Source organism: Manacus candei, unplaced genomic scaffold, assembly GCF_025592945.1.
Source record: "Manacus candei isolate 608988 ecotype Guabito, Panama unplaced genomic scaffold, ASM2559294v1 h1tg000049l, whole genome shotgun sequence".
NCBI lineage: Eukaryota > Metazoa > Chordata > Aves > Passeriformes > Pipridae > Manacus > Manacus candei.
This window is the reverse complement of record NW_026138097.1, coordinates 1963128-1986087: the sequence shown is the minus strand read 5'-3', so window position 1 is coordinate 1986087 and position 22960 is coordinate 1963128. Positions and strand designations below refer to the sequence as shown.

Here is a 22960-nt window from a genome sequence, read left to right as displayed (position 1 = left end):
GCTGTGATAATAGAAGCACACTTATGCTGTGTTGATTCTCCAGAACATGCTCTTTTGTAAGGGATGGTTATGTTTGGTATGCAAAAATCCTCTACAAAGCATAGACATGAAGATCTTTTATAAAAACCAAAATAGTAGTTACAAGCATGCAGATTTCCTCAGCTCTTCCTCAGCATATAATTTGACAGATTAGATGATAGAATGAAAAATTGGTTAAATATTGGCCAGCAAGATATTAAATTGACAAAAGGCAAAATATTTTAATTTCTAATTGTAGTGATTTTCAAACTGTAACAATTGGTATAATGACAAATTTGAGGTAGATACAATTGTAATTGCAGTAATGCGATATTAAATTTCAGTATTTCTCAGACTAAATGGGAATGATAAAGAAAAGAATATTAGAGAAAAACAGAAGTCTGAATTTTATAGTTTTAAGGAAACCTAATAGAACTTTACAAAAAAGTTAAGAGGAAAGGGAGTTCTGGCCTTTTTTAGTCATATTTAAGTGTTCCACTCATCAAACATTATTTTTATTTTTTTTAAATAGATCTCGCCAATATGAGTCTTACGGCCTGGCAATGAATTTTTGGCATACATCCAGGACTTTAAATAATGCGCATCCTAGATGTCTGACCAGTTCAATTTTTAAATCCTTGATTAGAGATAAATTAGTGTTTTAAACTAAAACAGACTACATGCAATAAACCTTAATGAGTCTGACTCAAAACCGCAAATCAAGGATACTGGAGTCAAGGTTGAAGTATTTGAAATGCAGTTCACTCTCCTGTGTTTACTGAGTAGTATGTAGGATCACATGCTGTTTAAGAGATATATTAATTGAAAAAAAAAGTCTAAAATAGAGCAAAAGCACATTAGCAGAATGGAGTGGACTTTCTCTTTCTTGCCTTTATTCATTGTGATCTGCAGCTAAATGGCAGTTTCAAACATGAATGCTGTTTATTTTAAGTTATGAAAGTGCCAAATTGTGAAACACAGCCAATTTTGCACCCCTGTAATTGTTATGTCCTCTTTGGTGTTTTTGCTGATTTTTGTCAACATCACTGCTAATTTGATTCCCTGTTCTTCTCTGTTGACTGGTTGTCAAGAAACTCACAAATTATTCCACTCAGTTTTTTGAAGAGCCTTTCTTTTAGCAGGGCACTAAATTATTAGGACCTTGAAGTTCATAGCACTGCCTGCCCAGTCGGAGTTCCAGTTTACTTGCGCTGGGTCCTCTGTCTGCAGCTTGAAATCCCAGACTGATTGGCTCAGTATGAGTTACAAAAAACGCAGTCAGTGTTACAAAGCTCAGCTTTGGAAATTGTACCACTACATCGCTTAATGTCAAAGAGTAGAGAGGGAAAAGGGACAGAAATAATGACACAAATCCTGCTCTGATGATTTCTACTAAAAACAGAAATAGGACCTCATTTAGAATTAAATTTTAAATGGCAGTCTTAAAACCTCATATTTGAGTACTCAAATTTTCCAGACAGCTACATCTTATGATTTTTGGAAGGTGTAAGAAATACTTGTCATTTCTGCATCAGTAAAGTCTGGAGGCCTGTATCAGGATCGAACTGTGGTCATGTGTGTTGTTTTTCAAAAGAAATATTTTAATTGCATTCTTTTACTTTAAAAGTGAAACAAAAAACCAATGCTTACAATCCCAAAATTGGAAGAAATTGTGGGAACTATTGTGTGAGAAGGAAAAAAGATAAGGAAACATAGCTTGTATTCAGGCTTTTGAGAGATTATTATAAATGTTGAGAAAAATATTGTTTAAAAAAATGGCTCTGTAGTGCCCTTTAAAATCAGTAAGTGTCTATTTTAATTCCCATATAAGTAGTAACTGGCTGCTGTCTGTATATATACTTAAATGTTGCTTGCTGTATAGGACCTTGTTTGCTCAATTTCAACCTAACTCAATTTTTATGGCTGTGCTATAAACCTCTCGAAAATAGTGGCTTAAATGGAAATGCTGACACAACATTAATTACACTGGCTCCAGTGTGATACCATGATTAAAGTTTATTTATTTTGTGTGTGTGTGTCTGTGTGTCTGTAATTTCATTGTTGAAAAACTAATGGAAAACTAATGTGGCAATGGAGAATGTGATCCTGTGCCTGATATTTTTCAACATCAAAAAATGGTTTAAATGCCAGTTTACAATACCAGATAATTTATTTTTAATTGAGGTGTAGTTTAGATATTTAGAATTTTAGAAATTTGGGAGTGACAAGTTTCCCACTTTAAAGCTGTTCACTCTTCTTCCAGGAGTTTTTAAATGGCTTTTTGGGCAGGGAGGCTAAATGTATATCACATCACATTAGAAAATGAAGAAAATAGTTTTCATTTTCTCATAGCATAAGTTTGTTGAGATAGTCTGGAGAAAAGTCTCATCTTTATGTATAAGAGTATGCAATCCAAAGTTAACATTCATAGCACTAGTGAATATGACGTAACAACTATAAAAGTCTTTTGATAAATAGTTTGCCCAACTCATAATTTGAGATTACAGATCTGTGTGTGGCATCTAGTCAACTGGGATGTGAGCAGTGCAAATATTATATGACCAGATGAAAAGAGAGACCCTGTCTCCAACCTGTTTCTTAGGACAGTGAGCTGGAATTGGAGAGGCCTTGGATGCAATCTGTTCCCAGCGGTTTATAATTCTCACATTAGGCAACAACTGCATAAAAACATGACATGATCTGGAGAGCAGATCTAGGCTTTTCTGTTTCCTGAAGGAATGTTGGGAGTAATACACTATAATTCCAAATGTAGATGACCCTGTTTGATACTGTAATTTTGTGTTAACTTTGCTGTCCCTTTCAGGAAGGTGCATTCAGAGCACTTTTAATGGTTCATCAGCTTTGCTCCCGGATCAGTTAGGTAGTGAAATTTTCTTCTGGATGCACACATATATGGAACTTGAAGGCTGATCAGAAAAATTATCTAATTGGGTTGTACGTTCTGTAGAAGTGAATTGTCCCCGATTGGCAGTCCGGGTGCTTCCCTTGGCAGTGCTGGTGTTCTTCCTCATCTCAGAGACCAAAGTAATTATTCCCATTCTTACCATAAACACCTTTCCTAGAAGCTTATGGCGTCCAGTCAAAATTCTCTTTTTTTTTGCAAGATAATTATTGCAGATATTCTTAATGCTAATCTGTCTGGTAGACTCTGATAACTGTGAAGTTGCAGGACAGTATGTCCTGCAGCATGACAGGGAAGAGAGAGACAAGTAGGGTAGGTTGAAAAGATCAGAGAAGAAAAGTGAAATCTTCTTGTGGAATGCCCTTCTTCAATTTGCTTGGTGAGAACATCCAGCATACATTAATCCAGTCCGTGAAATGTCATTTTTTTTATTTTTACTGTTTGCTTTCACTGGAAGAGAGTGCAAAGTAGGCAAATAGTTTCAAAGTGTGTGGTCTTTATGATTTATATGTATTCCTCAGAACTACCACTGACCAAACTTCTTGGTCTTGTTCCCATTTTTTACAGTAATTAAATATTAAGTTGTTATGAAAGGATTGTACCGTCCCTTGAAAGAAAGAAGAACGTGACTATTCCATGATTCTGTGGCACAGCTGATGTTTTATTCAAACCAGTGTGTAAGGGTAGAGAAAATATGTGCCAAGTTTATCCCATCTGGAAGGAATGTAACGATTCTGGGTCTGAAGCAAAACTAAGGATCTTCTATACTTTAGTTCATTAGGGAACCAGAGTTTGATTTGGTTGGAGAAAGAAAATCAACATATGCTGATACATTTGTTTTGCAGGAGAAGAGAGCCTGTACAGAACAGTCCAATCCTGAATACCTTTTTTATTGTAGCCTTTAATCTACATTAAGACTAGATAATGCTTGTCCTTAAATGACCTTTGCATTGAATTGAATCTTGCACTGGAAACTTCAAAGTCTAATTGAAGACAAATTATGCAATAAAATTCTGTGGTTCCAAGCCTGCAAGAGACCAGCTCTTCTCTTTGATCACACCCATTAATACCAGGGAAGTACTTCAAGCTCATAAACAAAGACCTATGTATGGTCACATAGTGTTTCACTAATTCTGAAAATGAGAAGATGGAGGGGAGAAGAAGGAGTGACACATGAAAAATAATCTCTTTTAAAGAAATGTTGGCGATACATTTCAAAGCTTTGTTTGAAAATGCTGGTTTGGCTTTTTCTGATGTTTACAGACTTCTCAAGAAGGTGTCTTTGTTCTGAACTGTCCCCAGCTGGTCCCAAGATTTCATTCAATTTTCACATGAAGCTGCTTGCTCCTAAGCCAGCCTTGGGATGAAGTTCAGAGGAGTGTTCTCCCTTAATCCATCTGAGAGAGCTCTCTGTTGTGCTGACAAACACACATCTTACAGAAATACTGTATTTAGCCTTTATAAAAGGATAGCATCTTTCAAAAATCTTAAGCAAGCTGCTTCACGATGCCATTTGAAGCAATCAGCCTGTTGCTCTGTAAAACCAACAGCAATCAGAAGACATGCAGAAGTTACTACCCGGTAAGTCCTGCTCCAGAACTCACCAATACATAGTGACCATCTGAAAACCTTCAGCTGTTCTCCTCATGAGCCATTATTGGATGCTTTTAGGGATGCTGCTTTTCAACTTTGTGAATCAAAAGGCAGTGCTGTCTTGCAAGATACTTCAAATCTGAGGGTACCTAACATCAGCTGTTCACAATGAAAAGGGATTGCAAACATCTCTACAGATCCTAACTGATACTCACAAAGGAACATGAGATAAGAAAACTCATAAAGATGAGTAGTGTATCCCTTTTACCATATCTGATGTAGTGCAAATCCTTCTCCAAGAGGAGGCCTTTAAGCTTTCAAATATTTCGACCATTCACTGCCATTATCAGTAAAGAGGCCAATATGGTAACTGGTAATGAAAATAATCAGTAGTTTGTTCAAATAATTAAAGATGTTAATGTCTCCTAAATATGGAATAGTCCTCCAATTTCAAAAGCCCCATGCTATTGGTCTCTCCAAGTATTGTTTGGCTTCCAAAATCATCTCCCTATGATGTCTCTGAGAAAGTGACATCTAGTTTCTACCTGTGTGGCACTTGTATCCTTTGTATTTAACCTTGATAATCCTGGTGGCACTGGGAAGCTGCCTAGTAATGGTGGTGGCTAGAGGCTATATTTCATTGTGTGCTGGATGTGATTTGTCAATAGCTTTTGAGAGTAGATTACAAAGTACCTTCCCTCAACAGTGCTGATTTAGATTACTGAGGTGCAATAAAAACTGGCTGACCTGTCGTGTTCAAAGGATTGCGATCAGTGACATGAAGTCCAGCTGGAGGTGAATGATTAGTGGCATTCCCAGGTAGTACAGTGGGCCAGTACTGTTTAACAAGGTCATTAGTGATCTGAGTGGTAGACAGAGTGTACTCTCAGCAAGTTGTGGAAAGTACAAAATTGAGAAGAGTGGTTGATACACCAGGTGGTTGTGCTGCCATTCAAGGGGCTGACAGGCTGGAGAGTTGGCCTATGAAGAACCTAATGAAATTCAACAAAGGGAAATACAAAGTCCTGCACGTGGTAGGATCAGTACAGGCTGGGGCTGACCTGCTGGAAAGCAGCTTTGCAGAAAAGGACCTGGAGGTCCTGGTGAACGCAAAATGGAACGTGAGCCAGCAATGTGTCCCTGTGACAAAGAAATGGTTCTGGTCTGTATTGGAGGGGAGATTGCCAGCAGGTTGAGAGAGGTGATCCTTCCCCTCTTCTCAGCACCACTGAGGATGAATAACTGCTGGATCCAGTTATGGGTCCACAACTGTGTCTACTTCTGGTATTTGTAGGACAAGGATATGCTCATACATGCAGGTCCAGTGAAGGGCCAAAAAATAATTGAGGGCTTGGAGCATCTCTCATATATGGAGAGACTGAGAGAACTGGGATTGTTTAACCTATAGGGGAGTAAAGCATTACCATACATAGCTGGAGATGTTCTGGTTGTTTTGATTTCTGTGGTTTGGATTCAAATACTGATAACTGACCTGGACTTCTGATCATTTTATTGGAATTGCCATATCTTTTGACTGGCCCCTTACATTTTAAAATTTTGTTAGTGAAATCAACATTCAAACTGAAACATATACGATGATGTTTAATCTATATAGCATATTTGGTGAATACTCGTAAACAACTTCAAATATTTCTGAAAGTAGATAGAGTTTATGTGCCATGTGTTTAGGTACATGAAAATATTTCAGTACACAAAATATCTCAGGTATACACAGTGTTCTGGGATCAAATCTGGAAAAGTGCTAGGTCTTAATGAGGTCCTGTAACATCCATTAGACAGTGTGAGCTGTTGAGGCATGCCCACTGGACCTTGAGATCTGTCTTTGAACATGCATGTGTTGATGTCATATACTAAATATTTTTCACTGTGAATTTACATATCGTCTTAGAAACGCTCAAGTTTTTTGCATCTCACTGAAAAGCTACATCTTTGGATACTCACAATCTGCCTCTTCCATGAATAAGATGTGGAATAATTTTTTGCTTGGTATTTGTTTCTTGTTTTCACTGAATGATATGCTATTGCTCAGGATACCACATGGGAGGAGCAGGTTAACTCATGCTTGTGCTTTCAAGAATTTTATTGGAAGGCCTCATTCTCTCAGAAAAAAAGGAAGGGAAAAAAGACTTTTGCCTTGTGTGTGTAGTGCCTTTTTGTTGCACTCATGTGAAATGATTCGATGTGATGGACAGCAGTTTATCAAAACAAAATCTCATTAAAATCTATCTGCACTTTGCCCTTAACTCTCCGTTGTACAATAAGATTGTGAAGCTTCCTGTGACCAGACAGTAACCTGTGGTAACCTGTAATGTGCGTACATTTATGAGTAATGAATAAAACCATTGTCACACTTAAATGTTGGCATCAATATTGTGCTAGCAACATTTGGAAGTTTCTGCTTTATCAGCAGCAGTGACTGGCAAATAATCAGCTGTTTTGTAATGGGAAGCTTAAAATAGCAGCTGAAGACATTTGAGTTAAGCTTCATGGAAAAAGACACTGCTGCATTTATTATGATACCATTTTTGTTGTGTAAGGATGACATGATTGTTGTTTTAGCTTTTTAGACATACAGTGCAATTAAGAATAATCAGTTTTCCCACACATTCCACAAAGCAACTGAAGCACACATGCTAATAACCAGGCCCTTAAATTTAGAGTGCTTCCGCTGCTGCATGGGTAGCCGGTGGGTACAGATGCATGTTTCAGAGTGGTATGTAGCATTCTTACAGAGATGTGAGTCTCAAAAGAAGTTGCTGATAAATAATAAACTCTGTAAGATTTGCCCATATGCGCAATCTAAATATAGTTTGGATGGCGAGGAAGGAGGTCTGTACATATGACATACATTGTAGGCTTTGCAATCTGTAACAGGCATCCGGACTAGAAGTTTAAAAGAATGTACAAAAGAATTCTAATTTATGTTTACTGGAAGTAGTAGGTGATCACACCAATAATTTGTAACACAATATATTATGTTACATATACACACTGATATATATAGTATTTAACGCATAATTTGTGTGATGTTCATGTGGCTGATTTTAGAATTCAGAGCATCAGCAAAGACAGGTCAGAATTTGGGCAGGGTGTTCAGAAAACATATTGCCTATAACTAAAGGTAGTAAGTTTGTACTGACACTTTCAATTCATAACTATTCCTACCAAAAGCCATTTATTAGGGGAGAGTGTCTTACATATTCTTGGACCAGATTCTGTCATGATTGTTTTAGAAAGAAGTCTTTATCAGATAACAGATTTATCTAAGATATGTTTATGTATTCACATATAACTTTATTTTTTGTATTCTTTTCCCCAATTTTTTTCTGTGCTCACTGCTTTCCTCAGCGTGAGTATTCAGTACCTTTATATTGTGCGTGTTTCTAAACTTTTACTATATTTGAGCTAAATCTGTGGTACTTTTTTGCATGCTTGGAACTAAATGTTTGCCGAATTTCATCTTTACTTGCTAAGAATCTTAGACCGAAGTACTTAATTAAATGTGTGAAAAATAAATTGCTAAGCTTCATCACTGACCAATACTATTTACCATGAAATGAGACATAGCAAGAGCAAACAAGTGATATTCTAACTATGATGAACAGTTACTTGCACTTCAGTGGGCATAATTGTCCATGTACAATTTTAAAACTTTGACTATACCAGATGGTAAGAGTCTTAGTGAAAGTATTTGTATCTGTATGAAGGATTGCAAGCTGAGATAGCATATTCTCTCTGTGAAGAAGAATAAGCCGCAGTGGCATGAGAAGACTTTTAATTATTAAAGTGTTCCCACACCGGGACTTATATTTATGTGTTATTTTACCAAAATTTATTGTAAGAATTCGTACCTTTAAATCAGGATGTGATAGCTCATTAAAAAAAAAAAAAAAAAGATTTCTAGGAATAGAAGCTGAGTTTTGCACTCTTCAAGAAAGTGTCTCAAGGCCTCGTCACCATTAGTGCACCAGCCTATGCTGGCCTCTTACACTGAAGTCAAATTAATAGTGAAAGAATTTTCCCAATTGTTTGCAAAAATTGTGATAGTAACATGTATGACTGAAACTGCAGTTATACACCATTGTATAAGGGAGAGCTATGGAGAAAAGAGAAATCTGTTGTTAGAAGAGGACCTGACACAATTGTAAAAATTGAGGATGTTGCCAATTACTGATTTTATTTTTTTCCAGTGAAAATCTAAGTTAAGATGTTTAGACTGAAATAAAGGCTGTTATGTCCTACCCAATTAAATGTTCTGTTCACCATGAAATGTGCCAGTAAGGCTGTTGTAATGAAGTCAAAAGTAAAAATAAATCCTCAAAGCTGGAAAAGAAGTCCCATTTCCTCCAGGAACTCAATCTTGAGACCACTGACCAAGGAGATAGCTTATTCTCCAGCCAAAGAGCTGGAAAAATGCAGTCTATCCTTTTCGCTCTCATGGGAGCTCTAATTTGTAGTTGCTATTTGGCAATTATTTTTTGCCACATTTGGTCAGGGTCTGTGACACTTTGGTGCATCTCTCTGCTCTGAGTCAGGCTAAGAATGAAGCTGAATAAGTACCTCCTTGAATGAAGCATTATCATGGTAATCCTTCTCAGTCCCTGTGAGTGTGAGTCATATTTGCAAAGTTTCAGGGTGCCTCATGGCACATTTTCAGCAAATAAACTGTTAATGAAGATAACTTCCTAACTCTAGGAAAAAAAATCAAAAGGGCTACATCCATCTTTGTGGATGCCTTTGAACCACTTTTATAGAACGAGAGAGTGGATCTGAATGGAAATGTTTAGGAAAGTAATTTGAACATTACTTCCAAAGTTTCACTTCAAACATGTGCTAATATTTTATTGTTTAGTTACAGCTTATCACCTGTCTTTGTTCTTCCAGGCTTTTAAGACCAAGGATGGCTACATAGTGGTGGGAGCTGGAAATGATCATCAGTTTGTCACTGTGTGCAAGGTGTGTTAGGCAAATAATGTGCAATAGTTTCCATTCTGACTAGGAAAATGAAGATGCTGATTGCTTCTTTATTCTCCTGGAGTTTTTTTCTCTTTTGTTTTTGGAATGAAAGTGATGAGTATAAATTCTAACCCTGCAGTTCTGATCATTTAGGGGTCTGTTATGGGTTCTGTGTTTTGCCTCCGAATTCAGAACACCCCAGTTCCCAAACTTGTGGGTACTGTGCCCCTTTTGGAGTCTGCGCACATCTAACTAGCTAAAAAAATGAACGACCTAACAACCTTCCAGTTTGTCATGATTCACACTAGTGCCTTTTTCAGGAAGAAATGTGGCACTGTTTCTCCATAAAATACATAGTAGGCACAGGTATTAACAAAGCAAAGCTAGGGAATGGATTGTTCTTGTGTGACTTTCGTCAGTAGCCAAGTGTGTGGTCCTTTCGAACACTAGTATGTGCTGGTCTGTCCTTGCAGAGAAACTTGTGAAATTCTTAGAAAAGAAATGTTACAGGACTGTGGACTGACTGGAGTGGTGCAGAGATACGATGTTGAAGAACAAATCTTCAAATAAAAAAAAAATGTTCTAAATAGAATGAATCAACATTCCAAATAAAAGACCCCAGTAAGCTAGGACAGGAGAATTTTTGAATGTAGCATTAGACAGCATTTTTAAAAATTACAGCATACCCATTAGAGGTATGCTCTGTGCTAAATCAAAGCTGATTTGTAACTTAAAACACTTTGAAGAGGGAGAGCCAATAAAGGAAAGGAACTTTATCATGGGAAGGCCCTCCACACCCTAATGAACTTCAGTGCATACAGAGACCATTAATTCAAACATTGGAATTACTATTAGAGAATCTCTCTGAGGTGAGTTGATGCTAAAAATACAGGCTGTATGAAAGCTGTTGCCCTGAAGACACATACTCTAGAAATGTAACAGCTGGCTCAAGCTGTAAACAATTGCAAACATTCTGCTTCAACTGTATCTTTTCAGGCAAGCAGAAAGAAAAGTCTGGAATAATTCACTGTGATATATTCAAAATCAGTGACAACTAACTGTAGCTTTTTTGAGGACTTGGATAGTTGCAGAAAAACTTTGTAACCCTGCTGGCTGGAGTGCATTTCATTGTGGTCAAGTGTTACAATAGCACATCCTGACCTCTGGCTGCTTCAGTCTAAATAGCCAATACTGAGCAAGTCTTCAGAAGACTGAGGTTTTGTGTACAGCAAAGGAGTGTACAAACAGGTTTGCTAATGGGGCAAAACACAGAGAGCATAAGCTCTGAGTGTGCATCTTAGAGCTTGAACAAATCCTCAAATAGAGAACACCAGCTTCATTCCAAATGGTCAAAGTGAAATAAAGAAATAACATTGGAAACATGATGCAGAAAGATGAATGGTACATTAATGAATAACTTCTCAAGTGTACATTTGTTAGTCACCAGAAATTGAGAACATATATAGACATGCAGCTTTACAACAGATGGACATTAAGTTAAAACTGAAGTCGGTAACATTAATTAAAACAGCAGAGTGAGCAACTCCATATGATCATTTTTTCATATAACTCATCAAATGGAACCATAGTTTTCTGATTAATTGCTAGTTTTTTTAAGCTCTCATAAATAAGTATTCACTATAATTTACTTTGAACAACCTTGCATGACTTTCTTTTTCTATAGCAGTGATTCGTAACTCCAAAATAGCAGTATTAAGAAAAGGAGATAATTTTAAGGGATACAATATTATTGATAAATTTCCAGATAGGAAAATTTACCTATTTTCTGAAGCTAAATTATGATACGTTATGATTTTCATAAACTAGATTGTATAAACACAGAAGAAAAAGAAAATATGCTGTGAATTAAGTATTGATGGAAGATGCTAGATTGATGTTTTATGTTACATTGCAGATAAAAATTTGCAGTGAAGTTATGTAACATCATCGTCATAGCATAACTTACGGATACCTTGGTTTCCATGCTTAGTTTTGTCACTCTGCATGACAACTATGTCAAAGGTGACTATCTGTTTTGAATATCTCTAAATATCCGTTGAAAGAATATCTGTTTTGCTGATGGTTTTATGTCATCAGCAGCTACTCACTTGTAAGGGAAGCCATATGCTTGTTCACTCCAGCAAAGTTAGGCGTCATTAAATAATAGCAGCCTTGGTCTAAACCAGTGTCAGAGGAATTAGTAGAATGTTATGTTTGAGGCAAATACTGAAGAGATTGACACCAATTTATGTTTACTTCTGTGGTAGTATGTAGGCATATGGATTTAAGGAGTGACTGAACATGTTAATACAACTGAAATCCATTGATAATTACTAAATATATAGAAAACAGTTGCAACTCAGAAATGACCTAATCTAAAGGGACCTGGAGTTTGGATGAAGATTAAGGAAGTGTTGTATGTACTGGCCCTGTTCTTAAGCCCTTCCTAAGCATCCTCACTCAGACACAGGCAGAGATAGGATGATGGGCTATAGGGACTTCCAGTTTGAGCCACTATATTTTTTTTAAGCCATCTTAGATGCGGCTCTGTAAAAAAGTGTAGTACGTTTAGAATGATTATAAGAATCATCATAAGAAAAACTGATCTGGATTGTGTGCTAGTGAGTAAAATACATGAAGAAAATGTGAAAATCTCTTCCTTTATAAGATTCTATGCTACCTTTCTCTGTAGCTGGTGTTATTGAGGTATTTTTTATTAAATTTAGAAAGCACAATTAATTATGTTTATTTATGTTCTATAGAAAGACATTGTGGCAAAAATAGATAAATTTTGTTGATTGTCCACACTTTGTCTACAAAATTCTAAGACTCATTCTGCATATTTAATTCCCTTTATAGAATAATTCACATTGTCTTTGCATGTTGTTTAAATTTCTAATGTGGCAGGTGGCAGTTAAATATAGAAGATATATTTCTCCTTTCTTAGAGGTTATACCACTACTTTTCTTTATTAATTCTTTTGGAAAAAATAATAATAATAAAAAAGATGTTTCCATAGAAAAAGACTTTTCTTTTTGATGAAGATTACTGAAGTGAAAAGAAATATTCTTAGACACAGCTTTTCTTAGTGTAGTATATGAAGTACAGACATCTTATTCTGTGGCATATAAATTAGTGCAGGATAATCCCACAGATTACCAATTTTTTAGTGTTCTACAATAAGAATTTTTCCTAGCTAATCATGAAAGCTATCAGCTAAGATTTGGATCTTCAGTTTAATTTCTGTCTTTTTCTTTACTTCTTATGTAATGTTAACCAGGAGGCATTAAAAATTGATTTAATTTTTAATTTCTTTATCTGTATTAAAAGATTAATGAGAAGTAGTGGTTATTGTAAATCAGTGTATTTTTTAAAATCAGTAGTTTATTTTGTTAGCTATGTAAATATCTCCTACCAAGCACATTTTTTACTTATTTTTATTTTTACTTAGGTCTTGAATTTGCCTGAAGTTAGTAAAGATTCTAGATACCAAACTAATGCACTCAGAGTCCAGAACAGAAGAGAACTTATTGACGTATTATCAACCCGGTAAGTTAATTAAAGGAGAAGAAAATACATTTAATCTATTAATCGAAATAGTCATGTATAACAAGCTCTCATCATGTGAAAATTCTATTTTACTCTTCTGAGATACTCTAGTTTTTAAAATAAATATTGAGAGAGCTTACTGATGTTCAATATACTGCCTTTTGCTCACAGACTATAGTGTGGACTAACAAGAAGCCAGATCATGGATTTAAGTTTTCAGAAACCATTTTAACTTCTTTTTAACATTAAATTGAATTTTATTGAAACAACTAGTGCTTTCTGCTTCCTGGATGAATGTAGCTCTTGGAAAAAAAGTGCTGAAGCTCCATTTGCTTTTGCTGTGACTGGGGTTTTAAAGTTTTCACTGAATGTTTCCGTATGCAAGGGAGTTCCACTTGCTGCTGCTCCCTTACTGCTGGTTCTGTATTGTGGTACTCTGTGCCCCAGATTCTCCCTGGGTCAATCCTTTTGAAATCAAAAGGATATGTGTTTAGTTTTCTATTTGGGAATCAACCTATTAAATACTTAAATTAAATTTTATATAGGAGGAATCTTAAAAACCCCTTATTTGAGAGATTAAAATAGCTTAGTTATCTTCCTCATTTTGCTTGAGAAGCCCTTATTTCTGTGGGATGCTTTTCTGTTTAATGGAGAGGATGATAAATTTAAGTAACAGAAGAAAAAACTAATCTGTATAAACCTTCCCAAGGAAGCCCTCAGAAGTACTTCGTACTTTGGGGGATGAGCAGAAGAGGCAACGTATGTACTGTCACACTATCATTTTGACACTTGGCCTGTATGAGTCCTTGTCAAGAAATGCATAACAGTTATCATTCATGCAATTTTTTTAAGGGAGGAGAAGGGGAGGGGTTCAGAACATTAAATCAGAAGTCTTCCCTTTTAATTCCATCCAAGAAAAAGAGTTTCAATAGCACATCCACACCTCCCCCCTAAACCCCACACATTTTTCCGATATTGAGAGCCAGAATCATCTTTCATTAGAGACTGTTGCACTTGTACTTTTGCCTCCGTCTTACCTGTCCATTTTCAGATGTCCTGCCCTGATGAAAAACTGAAGTACCAGGTGACTTTGGATTTTCAAGTAATTGTGGTACAACTGTTCTTGATTAACTTTTGGACCTCTTCTTTTACTTCTATTGCTATAAGAAATGGATTGTAATAGCACAGATGAATCCTCTCTTGCTAGAAGTTTTGAGCCCCCTAAAAGGCCATAATTAATTGTTTGACCTACATTTGAGCTCTTACATTCTTGACACATAATCTTAGTTTTGAAGTTGGTTCATGTTGACTTACTGGTTGGAGTTCATTTAGTATGAGCCTTTGTCTGATGTACTCTGGTACCTTGTGAGTGTGCTGTTTTGCCATCTGTACATCAGTTACTTAATAGCTTGTTGCTTCTGGTTAACTTTGAATGTAGGGTTGTTTTTTTCCTATGGGCAATATCTGAGTAAGAAGATAAAGTTCAAGGAACAGCTGTTCTTTGAATGAATTGCCAGAATTCCATTTTGGTTTTATATTTGTAGCTATTAGTTAGATTACCTCTTTCAGTTACTGTTTTTTTTATTTGTTTGTTTGGGGGTTTTGTTTTTCCCTTTTCTTTGTTTTTGTTTGGTCAGTTTGGTTTTTGTGTGGTTTTGTTTTTGTGTTTTTGTTTGTTTGTTTTCTTGTCAGAATTTGTGTTCTGTTTTATTAGTATCACTTAGGCTGACTTTCTGCATATTGTGTGCAAGTGTGTGAATGTATACACACTTTTGGAGTAGACATTTCCAAACTGTTCTGTTATGTCATATTATTATGAATTCATTTGGCATTCAGTTTTAAAACACCAGCTATAACAAACACCTTTGGCATTCTAATGAAAGTTGAATATGTTTCCATACACATTCCACAGTAACTTTGCTTTTATTCACTAATGCAGAGTTTTTTGTAAAATTATATATGATTTGTTTTTGAAGTTACTTAGAGAATTAAATGAATAGTTTCTCCGTGCTGAAAAATGTCAGCCCCTGAGAAATGAAGGGAAATGACAAAATAGTAATGACAGAATTTCACTGAAAATTAGTTTAATTACTGGTTGCTTGATAGTATTACAGCTTCCAGCACATGGAAAATACAAACCTAAGGTGCATTACTTGGAAAGAAACATCTGCAGACCCTCCCATTCACTCACTTTTGTCCCTAGATTCTTCTGCTGCCATTTTCATTTTATATATTCTTCCTGTTCCACCAAGTCATTGGTATTTTAGGCACCATTTGTATGGCAGATACTTGGTACTCCATAGTTGCTCACATATAGCACTGCTGTTGCTCAGTAGACATATGCATACTTTTTTTCCCAAGCCATTGGTGCTGTTGTAATCTTGCCACCAGAGCCTGGAGAAGGTTTCGATTCACCTATCTAGCCTGTCCCCTTCCTCTTATCCCTTTTGAACTATTTCCAGAGTTATGACTTACCTTTTCTTTGCTGTCTTTTCCTAATTTTCAAAATGAACTACCTGCAATTAATTTCTAACTTGTGAACACTTAGTAAGGGCAGAGAGAAGGATTCTGAAGAAAAAGGATTTCCCAGGCTTTATATAGGAATGGAAGATGTTCAGACCTACTCAAAGGGTCAGTAACCCTCCTAAGTCTCGAGCATTTAATTCTCTGCTTGTGTGAAATTGAAATTTTTGAAAGCATCTAAACTCTGAATACCAAGGGGATAGTTGATGGCTAGGGTAAATATTGAGCAACTGAGGCTTTTTGGTCACAGTTTTAGTCTAGATGTGTGCACAAAGGAAACATTGGTACAACTGGTCAATGTTAAGAAATGCTGTTTTGTTTTTTGTTTTTTGTTTTGTTTTTTTTTAAAGGCTGTATTTTGGGAATTCTTGACTCAAGTGACCCCTAATTTAGGACAATAATTCTACTCACCACCTTGATGACCATGCCAGATTTCATGGCAGTTAGATAACCATGGGGATTATACAGCACTTAGAAGAAATTCACCTTTAAACAGAAGGCTTTTCAGAAAGGTCTGGGATGACCTCTTCATCGCAGTCAGATGTCCTGAACTGAGTGAGAATACAAGATGGAAATGAATATGGCTTGACACATATATGTAGCTTAAAACAACAGCTCTGAGAGGTGTGAATTGCTCCATTCATTTCAGGAAGAATTTTCTCGTCCTCTCTCTTCCTGACAGAATGAAGAGTGAAGCACACCTCTTCCATCTCAACTGCCTTTGTAGGGTACACATGAAAGAGAGAGTAAGGGAGCAGGTAGGGGAGGATAAATTCACATATCTGCAGAGATTGTCAGATTTCAATATAAGTGTAAGGTAAACCACTGTGCAGTGGTATGCTGCTTCTAAGAGAGCCAGCTGTCACATTGGAGCAAGAGGAAGGAATTACAGAAAGCAGTCACAGACATCTTGAGAGGTGGAGTGTTTTTCTGTTCAGATGTTGAGATGTTTCCCATGTTATATAGGGAAATGAGTAGAATGCTGCAAGGACCACTGGTTTTTAGAATATTCACAGGGAAGAAGAAATAGACGTATGGAGTATTTTGTACTTGTTTTGCTACTGGTGGTGTTGACCCTTTCCCATCTCTGGTCCTCTTCCTGCTATGCTGTTTTTTTTCCTGTTCCCATCATCTTCCTCCACTTCCTACAGGCCCCCCTCCCCAATCCAATGTCTTGTTTGCCCTTTCTCCTCCTGCTGCTGACATTTGCACACCTACTGTTTGCTTAAAAAAAAAAAAAGGAAGTTTTAGTGCCTTCTGTATCTTCCTCTTTATTTAAGTTACATTTTCCCCAAATGACAACAAAGCAGAACTCTGACAAAAGCAAATTACCTCTGCCTTCCCTTCTTGTGTATGTGCCAAGAGTCAATTTAAAATGACCCTACCTGGGTGGAGGTCAGGTTCAATGGCTACCACAGAGACCCCTGAGACTCACAGCTCATGTGAGAACTGACAGAATACAGAGCACTCTGTTTTTTACGTTTCCAGTGGAAACCTCTGGTTTGTGAGTTAGATGTACATCTATCCAAGAGAACCAAGTTTTAATTGTTGCTCTGTTCCCCCTCTACCTCACTTCCACTAGAACAGAATAGTACCAGGCACAATGCAGATTATTTTTTATGTGTGTATATATACATACATATGTGTATATATGCATACATATATCAAGACATACATATGTAGTGTACACATGAAATTTGAGATGCATCTGTGCAAAAAACTAGCATAATGCCAGTTTTAAGAGAAGCTGCTTTGAGAAAGGGGGCTTAATCTGTTGACCTTCTTCAAATTACTTCAGAATTTGAGCATTAATCCTACCCTGCACCTCAGTAATGTAGACACATTTTAAGACAGGGCAGCTAAATGTGTACTCTAAGGTACTTTGGGAAATTAACCTGTAATTGGAACAGAGTGTGCGGGGTTGTGTGTGTGTGGGGGGAAGGGGAATAGCAGACATGCCTTCAGCTTTTAAAGTGAAGCAATTCACATAAAGAAGAACACATAAATTCAGCATGATTAGTGCTCCTGCAGCTCTAACTAAATTATTGTAGACTTAGAAGTGTTAGGGCTGGAAGCGATTCAGACTGGAACTTCTATTCCTAGCACTTACATTTTAAAGCCCTTATTCTTGACTGTGTACCACAGCTGCATGTTGCATATATAAGTGTGAGGGGAAAAGGAATGATCAGGAAGGAAGCACTGAGGAACCTGATCCTCAGTTAATGAGCTTGTTGCTGAATTGTTTTCACCAGTAACAGAAGAGGAGGGCACCTAAGGGGGAAAGTGTATTGTAAAATGTTTAATTTGCCTGATGAGAAGCATTGTTAAATTCACACTTGTTGAGACACACCCAGTCTCTGTAAATGTCCTTCCCTATCCCCCCACCATTTCCTCTTCTAAACTAAGAGCCTTGCAGCCTCAAGTCACTGTTGATAACATTACAGGAATGAACGTCTGGTTGTTTACAGCTTCAGCAAGACAGGTATCTGAAGCTTGAAAGATAATTGACTTCAGTGGGGCACAGCTGGTAAGGTTTACTTTCCCCAGTCATCTACCTCACCATCAGTACAGAGATGGTTGAGCTGTGTGGGCATCAGCTACCAAACTACCACATTTTGCTTTAAAATGCTTTGTTGTAAGTTGTTATTGGCTTTATGTTGACTTCTATGTATAGAACTGAGGGAGATCCAAAATGTCTCAAGCATCTGATTTTTGCGCTGGGCAAACTAACATGTATTTTCTGTGGTTTTTTATCACCATTTTGTAAACCTCTAAGCATTTTCATACATGGGTGAAGTTCGAGATCCTTCCTGAAAAGGAAATTGCTATCTTTTTTTCTGATGACATATGTTACTAGCTATGAGGCTGCTGAAATCAAGGGAGGTCTTTTAATTGATTTTAAATGAACTTTTTGACCTGACCCTTGTTAGTTCTTTATCCCATTGAGGAGTTCAAAGAAGAACAGCAACAAAATCAATGCAGCTTTCCATTATTCTCAATATGCTTTTACTGATGTGTGTTTACCTGCTGATTTTTGGTTAATTTGCACTTCTTTTATAGTAACTATAGAAGTTACAGTCCTTTTGCGTACTTGAGTAAAATGGATGAAGGCTTGGGAAAAGTAGTGTGTTTGTAATGTGCATAGTTTAACGTTACCTGAATACAAAAAGAAATAGTTCTGGAACATGCTGGATTAACTACTCAGTTGCCATAAGAAAGATGTTTTACAAGATGAATGTGTTTTACTCTCTCTCATATGGTATTCCTTAAACATCATATATGGTTTTAAAATAGCATGCAAAACTTGATAAAAGAACATGAATATCCATTCATCTCTAGCACAAATTTTTTACATAAGGGTGAAGATTTATTAATAGTTTTATTAAAGTGGTAACAATATTTATAATATGCAGAAATATAAAAGAAGTTTCATGATGGATTTGTGGTACCTAAAATATCTCAACAGTATTATATGTGGCTGCCACTTATAATCTACTATATGTGACAGCAAGATACGTCAGTACAATCGTGCTGATTCCAAATATTTTAATATTTTTTTCTGTTGTGCTTTGCCAAGTGTTTCATCAGTAACCAAGAGGAGATTAGACACTGACAAATATACTTAAAGGCTATTGAGTAAATACTGTGGTATTCATTTTGAAGACTCTAATTCTATAATCACTGTACACTAAGGGATAGTGATCCATTCTTTGAATTTTCCAAATAATTATTTTCTATTACTTTTATTTTGTATAATATCTTCCATAGATATTACTGTAAGAAACTGTACAAACTCTCTTACTCATTTAACTACCCTTAAAGTGATGTTTAGTAGTGAAGTGAGAAAATATTGTAGATATTTGAAGGTAAAGAGACTGTTGATAGAGCAAATTGAAGCAAAAACCATAATGGAAACTTGGGTTGTGCTAGAAAACACAGGAATGCTATTGTGGACTTGAGCAAGAACAGAGAAGCTTTTTGTGATTGACTGCATGTAAAAAGCTATTACTAATCCTAGATGTTGCTGTTCCATCTGTATTTGGTAGCTGTCCAAATTACTTCTCTAAATTAATTGCCATAAGTTTCCTATAGAAAAGAGCAATATTTTGCTTCAGTAGTTCTACTAAACTTACTTTGTGTGAAATTGGATGGTTTTATCTGTTAGAGAAATGTGGTTGCCCTTCCACATACAAGGTAGCAAGGATTGAAGGTTTCCTAGGAAACATGGAAAATAGGCAAGGAAATTAGACAAAGTAGATTCGTTCAATCTTTGGAAGTCTTTCTTTCACTGAGAGACAGAATATTGCTAAAAAGAAACAAATTTTATATTAATAATTATCAGGATGAGAAACTTAGTACTTTTTAATAGCACTCGGTTGTGTTTCTAACTCATTAAAGCCGTTTCATCCAATTTATGCAAGTCAAGCAGACATTCTTTTTCTATTTTGCACTTAATGATCCTTTTTTTTCTAATTAGAGTTTGTTAGAAAGCAATAGAGGATGCAGATCTTGCTTTTTAAGAAGCAGAACCACACTTGTGGTTTGTATAAGAAGGCAAGGTGTAAACTGTTTTTCTTTTATATTTAATTTTTTACTTTTTGGAGGATTTTTTTTATGTTCTACTGTAATGTTTCTTAATGAATTTGCTGAGTGTATAGTTTAAATTTAGATATTTTCATTTAATGATGACTGCTAGATTTATTAATTGAAGAAAAATATATTTAGTTGGATTTCTTCCAATGAAATAACATTTCAGTTAGTTCAGCTCATGCTACATATTCTAATCTTATGAGCATGAAATGTATTTGGTGTTAAATGTTGCAGAATCTGATGTCTGATTTCAATACTGCAACTTCAATATCTTCATTAGTGCTGTGTAATTCAGTGCAGAGGAGGCCTGGAGTACTGCATAAAATGCAAATAAGACATCACAGAGACTCTTGTGTCTTAATGAAGTAAGCCTTGGTTCAGGCTTTGCAGTAAATGTCCTAGCAAAGGGTTTGTTCTCCATTGGGGTACATATCCTTTTTTTTTCAGAAAGAGCCTGCATTCAAGCTTCATACCACAAAATAATAAAGTAAAAAGTCAATCCTTTTGAACTTCTAAAATACTGGTAATAAGTGCAGAAAGCTAAGCTACAGGTTTAAAATGTTCAAGGTTTCTACAAATAAATCATAGGTAATTTAGGTGTTTATGTGATTATCTCCATAGCAGATGGAACATTTTATAGGAAAAAGGGACTCATCTGAAAATATATGACAGTGTAGTGTGAATCACAGGGTTGAGCTCTCCTGCAGTCACTGAGTATTATTGAGGTAAAATTCTTTTGCAAGTGTCATGCTTCAGAGTTCATATGCTGTACAGTCTTGGATTTTTTTTTTTTTTTTTACTAGCTCAGGTTTGGAATATGTACCAGTGTTTAGCCATATATGTGTTTCCATCTGTGATTTTATTTATATATGTAGAATTAAAGAAAGACTGCAAGACAGCAGATGAGATTGTTTTTATGAAGATCCTACTTAGTGGATAATTTCTTTTTTCTTAAATGAAAAATTTGCAATGCTAAAGCATAGGAATGCATTTTAAAATAAGTATTAGTAGGAAAAGGATTGGTCAGACCTAAATACCTGCTCAGAAAGCTTTCATTTTCAGAGAATGTCAGTCTTTTACTGCTTTTGGAAGTTTTTGTTGAAGGTCTTCTCTTGATATTTTGGAGTGCAGAGCATGTTATTAATGATACCTAGCAACCTAAACATTAGCCCTACACTGTCAAAGTTTATGGTATGTATTTATGTAAGTACTATCGAAAATTGTATTTAGTTGGGGGAATGATACATATAGGTTAGCCAAAAAAAAAATTAAAAAATCAAAGTTTGTGCAGCTTCTACAGCTGACACCAAAGAGGTAAAAATTGATGTTTTTTTAATCCATGCCTTATCTTTTATCAGATTTTGAAAAAGTATTTCTCCCTTAATGATGTACAACAGATGATTCAATATATAAAACACAGTTGAATGAACAAAATAACTGCATGCTGTTGCTTTCAAAATCTGAATCCTAGACTTTTATTGGCAGTAGTGATATTCTGTTTGGTTTTAAACAGTTTGCTTAACAATATGCTCTCAACAGCCTCTTTTTAACACAAATAAAGGAAGCTATTCTACATCAGAGTTAGATCAAGAGTTTCAATTTCAAGAGCAAATGCTGCGTGCATCTGTTGAGGATGATAGAATGTGGGATTTTACCTCTTTGATTGAGTTGAAAGCTTTTAGGAATTACCTCCAGCCATCAATAAATAAATTAATGAGTAAGACTAAGACAAATGTTAGTTCCATTCTAAAACGAGACAATTTCTTGTTTTCTACGAAATTGTGGTAATTCCTATTACATAGGAAGGAAAAATCTAAGCACAAGCCAATGTTGCAGAAGTTCATATAGAATAATAGAAATTTTACTCAACATGTACATGCATTGTGCAGCATACATATACAACTCCACTGTATATCGAGTCACTCATAATGATGTTACTGAAGAATGTATGTCTTGAAAATTATTCAGATCTACCATGACATCAGGAAGCACTGATTATGCAGATGTAAATTATAGATGCTCCCACTGAAAAGACTTCATTTTCAAGCTAACCTTTAAATGCAAAAGTTGTTTTCTTCTTTAAACTTAGGAGGATATTTATAAACTCTTTCTTAAAAAGAAGTACAAGGACATAACATAGCAGGACATATTCATTACTAACAGATCAAGGGAATGCTGATACATTTATTAAGAATTACGATAATTTCTTAGTGATGGTCTTCGCCACCATAAAGTCCAAGATTTCTCTTGTAGCTGTCCTGTCTTTTGTTAAAAATGAGATAATCTAATTTGTGGTGTCAGAAAAAGTAGTAGCTGACCAAAGCTTTCAGTTTATAACAAGGGAGTTAGTGGGCCATGAATTACAAAGCATCTCAGTTGCTAGCAGGAAACAGCATAGTTCTCTATAAACAGCATCAGTAACTGATGGGAAACAGTTTTTCATGTGAATCATATTTACATTATGCAGTAGTTTGAGCCCCAAACCTTAAAAATAGAAGGCTATGAATAACAAGAATACATGGATTATGAGAATTGTTGCCAAACAGAGAGTACTGTAGGGAAATACAATTTATATTTTAGACTAAAATCATGCTGCAATCACTGAGGAAGGAAAGTTATCTGCCTCTCTAGAGTTACCGTTTTTTCCTCAGTTTCCTGTAATGTACCTAGTATTAGGTATGGTTAGCAATAGAGTACTACATTAAATGGACCCTAGATGTATCCAACAGTGGCACTATCTTTATGCCTGACTACATATTTGCCATGAAAGCAGTTTAATATTCAATG

General features: G+C 35.8%; 1 protein-coding gene across 6 annotated transcripts in view; it reads left to right on the top strand.

Moving 5' to 3' along the window:
- The window catches only part of SUGCT (succinyl-CoA:glutarate-CoA transferase), a 312501-nt gene that overhangs the window by 106993 nt on the left and 182548 nt on the right, over nt 1-22960 (top strand). For all 6 annotated transcript variants that reach the window (XM_051798766.1, XM_051798764.1, XM_051798763.1 and 3 more), the window contains 2 exons: nt 9440-9511; nt 12963-13060. In XM_051798766.1, coding sequence (XP_051654726.1) covers nt 9440-9511; nt 12963-13060 — 170 coding nt within the window. The remainder of the gene's footprint in view (nt 1-9439; nt 9512-12962; nt 13061-22960) is intronic.